Source organism: Nothoprocta perdicaria, unplaced genomic scaffold (assembly GCF_003342845.1).
Source record: "Nothoprocta perdicaria isolate Ctin4 unplaced genomic scaffold, notPer1 scaffold_543, whole genome shotgun sequence".
Classification (NCBI taxonomy): domain Eukaryota; kingdom Metazoa; phylum Chordata; class Aves; order Tinamiformes; family Tinamidae; genus Nothoprocta; species Nothoprocta perdicaria.
Window position 1 is genome coordinate 91599 of NW_020455803.1, and position 6530 is coordinate 98128.

General features: G+C 74.1%; 2 protein-coding genes across 4 annotated transcripts in view; one reads left to right on the forward strand and one right to left on the reverse strand.

Annotated features, from left to right (window-relative positions):
* Positions 1-315: 315 nt before the first annotated feature.
* Positions 316-6371, reverse strand: SHC1 (SHC adaptor protein 1). Of its 3 annotated transcripts, none has more exons than XM_026048494.1 (13): positions 6359-6371; positions 4030-4191; positions 3868-3938; positions 3348-3411; positions 3064-3183; positions 2902-2955; positions 2743-2794; positions 2531-2657; positions 1748-1907; positions 1576-1636; positions 1349-1495; positions 1024-1277; positions 316-485 (listed from the first exon to the last, which is right to left on the reverse strand). In XM_026048494.1, the coding sequence occupies exons 2-13, from the start codon at positions 4186-4188 to the stop codon at positions 357-359; spliced, it is 1398 nt and encodes a 465-aa protein (XP_025904279.1). In that variant the 5' UTR covers positions 4189-4191; positions 6359-6371; the 3' UTR covers positions 316-356. The 3 variants fall into 3 exon arrangements, with proteins under 3 accessions (XP_025904279.1, XP_025904278.1, XP_025904280.1); XM_026048493.1 differs by lacking the exon at positions 6359-6371 and adding an exon at positions 5755-5825; XM_026048495.1 differs by lacking the exon at positions 6359-6371 and adding an exon at positions 4863-4881 and having other exon boundaries at positions 4030-4208.
* Positions 6368-6530, forward strand: part of CKS1B (CDC28 protein kinase regulatory subunit 1B) — a 1511-nt gene continuing 1348 nt past the window's right edge. The window contains exon 1 of the mRNA XM_026048490.1: positions 6368-6418. Within this exon, the coding sequence (XP_025904275.1) occupies positions 6368-6418 (51 nt within the window). The remainder of the gene's footprint in view (positions 6419-6530) is intronic.

The following is a 6530-nucleotide window of genomic DNA, read 5'->3' on the forward strand; positions in this document are numbered from 1 at the left end:
GTAGAGAAATACCAACTTTAATGGCGACCGCCGGTTCCTTTGGTATAGCAGGGCCCGGGCCCGGGCGGCTACGCTTTGGCTTCGGGCGAGAACAACGTGCATGCAAAAGGGGGGGAGGGAGGGCTACCGGGCGGGGCCCGGGGCTACCGGCAGCGCTCCCGCCCCCCGGCCCGGCGCCCTTGCATAAGTACGTTGGACCTGCGGGTCAAGGCACAGAGTTAACACGTAAAGTGACCGGGTACGTTTGGAAGGGGGGGCAGCGCACGGTGCCCGGCCCCGGCGGCACCGGGAGGCACCGGCGGCACCGGGAGGCTCCGTCCGCCGGCCGAGAAGAGTCCGAGCGCTCGGCGGCGGCGTCAGGGCCGCCGCTCCACGGGCTGCTGCAGGCAGAGCTCGCTGCCCGCCGAGATGATGGGCAGCTGATTGTCCATGTGGTAGCTGATGAGGTGGCTGACGCTCTCGAAGCGGTGGTCCTTGGTGCGCACCTGCCGGGCACGGGGTTCAGGGCGCGCCGACGGAGCCCGGGAACAGCCCCGCAGCCGCCGAGCAGCCCCCGGAGCCGCCGAGCAGCCCTCGGAGCCGTGGGGCAGACCCACAGAGCACCCTCGGACCCACTGAGCAGCCCTCAGAACYRTGGGGCARCCCCCAGACCCASAGARYGCCCCARGASCCRCYGAGCAGCCCTCRGAASYGTGGGGCAMCCCYCMGACCCAGAGAATGCCCCARGACCCGCCGAGCAGCCCCCCAGAGCTGCGGAACAGCCCTTGGACACGTGGGGCAGCCCGCAGACCCACAGAGCAGCCCAGAACTGCCGAGCAGCCCCCAGACCCATGGAGCAGCCCCAGACCCACCCAGCAGCCCCCAGCCCCACCGAGCAATTCCTGGCCCCACGGAGCAGCCCTCAACGCTCCCCAGTCCCAAGCACCCTCAGCAAAGGCGCCAGGGGAGCACGCAGGTGCACAACCCTCCTCCTCCTCCTCCTGCTCCCGCCGGGCTGTCCCGCAGGGGCTCGGCGCCGCTCACCACTCCCTCGGGATCGACGAGCAGCAGGTGCTTGGGCTGCCCGCCCTGCAGGCCGGTCAGCACGTACTGCCCGGGCGTCGTGGTGCTCTCGCGCACCAGGAAGTCCCCGTTGAGCCGCAGCAGCTTCTCGGCCTCCTTGCGGCTCATCTTGCCGTGGTACCAGGGCTCCCGCCGCAGCTGCTCCTCCATGGAGGCCACGGCGTGCGCGGGGGGCAGCGCCGCGGCGGGGGCGCGCAGGGCGTCCTCGAAGGGCTCTGCGGAGCACAGGGGCTGTCACCTGCTCGGTCCCGGAGCGGCGCGCGGCGGCGGCGGCCGCGACACCCACTCATGTCGAAGAGGTCCCGCTGGGCGCTGCCGTTGGCGGCGGGCGCCGGGCCCGGCCGYGTCTTCTCCACGTTCTGCACGTTCACGTAGGACGGGTCGTCGAAGAGGTCGGCGCGGCCGGAGGCGCCGGGGAGCTTCTCCCTGGGCGCTGGGAGCGGGCGCCGCCGTGAGCGGCCGGGACCCTCCGCATGGGGCCCTGTCCCGCCGGGACCCCCGCCCCGGCGGTACCTTGGGCAGCACCGAGCTGCTTCCGCGCGTCCGAATCCCCCGCGGACACCTGTCCCATGGGCTGTGGAAAGAGGGGGCCAGGAGTGAGCTCCGTGTCCCCCCGTTGTCCCCCGCATCCCGGAGGTGCCCAGCGCGGCGTTCCCGGCCGCGCCAGGGCCGGGGATGGCCTCACCAGCGTGGCGCCGGGGGGCTGCGCGGGCCCCTCGCGCAGCCGCATGTCCACCACGCCGCCCAGCGGCGGCTCCTTGCCCGGGAAGTCGTTGTAGTACTGGTGATCCGGGGCCGCTTCCTCCTCTTCCTCGTCCCACGCGGAGCCGTCAAAGCCGGCCATCCTGGGGGGAGCACGGCACGGCTGAGCATCCCGCTTCCCGCTGCCATCCCGCTTCCCGTCACGATCCCACTGCTATCCCAATTCCCATCATCCTGCTGCCATCCCGCCAATCCCGCTGCCATCCCAATTCCAACTGTCATCCCGTCGCCATCCTGCTTCCCACCACCATCCCACCTCCATCCTGCTTCCCGTCTCCATCCCGCTGCCCATCACAATCCCGCTGCCATACCAATTCCCACCATCATCCCATCACCATCCCACTTCCCGCTGCCATCCCACCATCCCGCCTCCATCCTGCTTCCCATCACAATACCGCTGCTACCCCAATTCTCGTTATCCTGCTGCCATCCCACTTCCCGCTGTCATCCCGCTTCCCACTGCCATCCCGCCTCCATCCTGCTTCCCACCACCATTCCATTTCCTGAGGCCATCCCGCCTCCGTCCCGCTTCCCACCGCCTTTCCGCCACCMTTCCTCTTCCCGCCATCCTGCTGCCCTCCCACTTCCCACTCCCATCCTGTTTCCTGCCACCATCCCGCTGCCATCCCGCTTCCCATCCCCTGCTGCCCTCCCGCCCCGCTCCCGTGTCCCGCCGTGCCCTGTGCCCCCGTCCCCCGTCCCCGACCTGTCGTGGGGCGTCACCAGCTTGGGGGGGTTCTTGAGGTACTGCTTGAAGCGCAGCTCGAAGGCCTGCCCGATGGTGCTGATGACGTCCTGCGCCAGCCCCTCGGCGCACTCCAGGATGTGGCAGGCTGCGGAGGCAGCGCCGTGGCAGCGGACGGCGGCGCGGGCGCCCCCGGGACCCCCGCCGGCCACCCCCGGGACGCCCGCCCTCACCTCGCTGGTTCACAGGGTCTTTGGCGACGTAGGCGACGTATTCGGCCGTGTCCTGCGAGCGAGAGGCGGCCGCTGAGCCCGGCGGAGGGAAGCGGCGCCGGCACGGAGCCAAGCCGGGGGCCCAGGGGTGCCGGCAGCACCGGGACCCCGCGTACTCACCGGGTCTCCCCCGGAGGCGAAGGAGATGGACTGCATATGATGGTTGGCGATGATCTGCAACGGGCGGCGTTAGGCACAGCCCAGAGCGGCGCCAGCGGCACCGGGACGCGCATGCCGGTGGCACCGGGATGCGGCACCGGGCCCGGCCCGGCCCGCGCTCACCTGCTTGCAGTCGGAGGCCATGAGGTTGAGGCTGCTGGTGGAAATGGTCAGGGTGATGGGCATGCCRGCGAACTTCAGGTTGCTCTTGCCCAGGATGGAGTTCAGGGAGCGGCCGCAGGGCTGGGGGCAGACGGCAGTGCTGGAAAGAGGCCCCGCCGCGCGCCCCGGTCCAGGGGGTCCCGGCCTCCCCCCGGCCAGGCTCCCGCCGGAGGGTTTCAAACCTTCCCGGTGCCGGTGGTGCCGGCCTGGGTACTCGCGCGGGGCCCCGGCAGAACCGGCCTCACCTTCCTCCTGCGCACGGCKCCTTTGGCTCCGGGCACGGCCTCGCACACCAGGCCGATGGCCTCCCTGCGGGAGGGCAGCACCACGTGGGACCGGCAACAAATCCCCCTGGGATCTGCCGCACTGGCCTTCCTGCTCCGCTGGCCTTCCCAAATCCCCCCAGGATCCCCTGCTCCAGCCTTCCTGCTCTGCTGGCCTTCCCAAATCCCCCCAGGATCCCCTGCTCCAGCCTTCCTGCTCCGCTGGCCTTCCCAAATCCCCCCGGGATCCGCCTGGCCTGCCCTGCTTGCAGCCGAGCGCAGCGGGAGCAGCGCGGGACGGAGCGGGACAGCCGGGATGAAAGGGAATCCGCCCAGAGCAGGGCAGGTGACACGGCTGGTAATATCGGACAGGGCCCAGGAGCGTTTCCTGCCCGGCCACAGGCCACGGGTCCCCGAGGCCGCCGCGTTCCGGCGACGCTYCCAGGCGCCCGTGGCCTCGGACGGGGCAGGGACGCGGCCCCCGCGCGGGCGCCGGACTCACCTGGTGACCTGGGTCCTGGTGTTGAAATCCAGAGCCCGCATGGACTGGAGCACTTCGACGCAGCCCATGTACTGCGGGAGTGAGCAGGATGCCCCCGAGGGGCCCGTCCGGAGCTGCTTTCCCGGACAGAGCCGGCGCTTCCCGGGAACGCGCGGCACTCACCCGCACGTGGTAGGAGACGCCGGGGCCCATGACCTTGTCGTCGGGGTGCAGCCAGCCGCGCGTGGGCTTGTTGACGAAGCTGCCGTGCCGCGTCCACTCATCGCCGCCGAGCTGGCCGCCCTCCACGCGCGTCTTCTTGCCGCAGCTCAGCTTGTTCATGTCCTGCGGGGAGGCGGGCGCTGAGACGGGGGGTCCCCCCGTGCCCGCCGGGGGGGCCCCGCGCGGCGGGACGGAGCCGGGGCGCTCCTCAAGCAGGGCGCTGTGTTTGCCCCCGGGCACCAGATCCATGGTGGATCCTACRGCGCGCTGGCCATGGAGCGTGGCCGCCGCACGGAGCACGCCGACGCGGAGCGAGCCCTGGGAACGCGGCCCGGAGCGGCCGGAGACAAATCCCGCCGGCCGCGGAGCGGGGAGCGCAGGCGGGCGCCGCGCGCGGTCCCTCCGCAGCGCCACGTGTCACCGCGCGGCTCCGGCAGGAACGCGAATCCCGCGCCAAGGAGGAGGAGGAGACGGCGGCTCCCCGGCGGCGGCTCCGGCGGGCGCCGCTTCCCGCATCCCGGCCGCGCTGACTCACGGCGCCCGCCGCCCCGCGGCTCCCGCCCACGGGTGGGGACCCATCCGGAGCGGAAAAGCCAAGGCCACAGGCGGAGCCAGCGGCTCCGGGGACGGCGGGAGCCAGCGGCCACCGCTGCCCCTCCCGGCGCGCCGGCACCGACCTCCCCGCAGCGCCGAGCCCGCAGGGAAGGAGCCTTCCCGGCCGGGCCGCCACGCACACCGGGACACAGCCCCGGCGGCTCCGTCCCGCCCCGTCCCGTCCCGCGCACAGCTCCAACCTCGGCCGCTCCGCGACCAGGAAACGCGGGAAGCGGCGGCTGGAGAGGAGGGAAGCGGCGGCCCTGCGGAAGGAGCCGGGTCCGGCCGGGAAGGGGGCGGAAGCGCCGATCCCCCCCCTCACGTCCCCTCTGTCCCCAGCCAGGAAAGCTCAGCCCTTTCTCCGGCCGCCCCCTCCTCCTCCTCGGTGAGGAAGGCTGTTTCCTGCGGCCGCTTCCTCCGGGTGGGACACGGCTGGGAACGGCCAGGCCGGGATTAACCCCTTCCCAACGCGGAGGGCAGGGAGCCCCCCACACACAGACCCCCCCCAAAGCTCCTGGGGCGAACGAGGGGCTCGGGGAGCCCCTGCAATCGGCTCCGTCCCCCCGGCGCAGCAGGGAACGGAGCGGCCGGAACAGCCGGGGCAGCCGCGGAGGAGCCRGCTCCTCCGGGCGCCCGGAGCGACGCGGCGGCTTCGCGGGGCCGGGAGACCCCGGGAGACAGGGACGGGGGGGACGCGGCCCCCAGACAGAGGCCCTGAGCGGGACACGTCCCTCTTCCTGCTCTGGGAAGCGCATCCCAAAGCAAAGCCGCGCTCTGCCCCGCGGCAGACGGGATGCGCGGGGCGCCCGAGGCCGGGACACGGAGCCGGGCGGCTCCGGGCTCCCCCCCGGGAAAACCGGGAACGGCGTCGGCATGAGGCGAGCGGGCCGGCCCGGCGCGCACGGAGCCTCCCGCGGCCGGCGCTTCGGAGCCGAGGGCGCGGGATCCGCTTCGGCGCCGGCGTCTCCCGCCCGGGAGCGGCCCCGGGAAGAGCCCCGTCGGCAGAGGGGCAGGGAGGAGGCCGGGGCCGAGCAGCGGGGCGGGCGCCGTCCGTCACCAAAGCCGCGGAGCCCGAGCGCCTGCCGGCCTTACCACGTACTCCATCGGCGCGGGAGGGCGGCCCCGGCGCCGCGCGGCCCCTCTCGAGCGGGCGCCACTCGGACCTGCGGTGCGGGGACAAACAGCGCGTTAGCGGCCCGGCGGCTCCCGCGCGGGCGGGCGGGGAGGCGGCGCCGGCGGCACGGAGGAGCCGGAGCCGCCGCGGGCTCCGCGGGAGCCCGGGAAGCGGCGGCGCAACGGGAGCGGCTCCCGGTTCCTTCGCGGCGGCCGTCGCGGGGCCCCCGTGCGCGGCTCCGGCTGCAAAGGAAACGAGCGGCGCCGCRCGCCGAGCCCGGGAACCCCCCTGCGTTAACGGCAGCACCGGCGCGGCGGCGGGACGGGCGGGCGAGCCCCGGGACGGGCCCGCAGCCCGAGGCACCGGGGAGCTCCCGCCCGCAAGCGGCGGGACCGGGACCGCTGCGGGCCCCGGCTGCCCCGCGCGGCAGCACTGGCCCTTTAAACGGCGACACCGCCCCGGAAGCCGCCGGCGCGCGCGGCCCCGGGGCCTCCGTGCGGCGGCGCGCGGGACGCCCCGGTGAGCGGGCCTAACGCGCCCCGGTTAGGCCGCCCCGCTCCCCCGGAAGCTCCGCGCGCTCACCAGGGCACCATGGGTGTCGCGCCGCGCCGCTCCCCTCCGCTGCCGGTGGCCCCGGTTCCGGTTCCGGTCCCGGCTCCGCGACGCCCCCTCCCGCCGCGGCCGCCGCCGCCACCCGCTTCCGCCCCGGGGCCTACAGCGCGGCCTACCCGCACCCCCGTCACGTGCCCCGCCG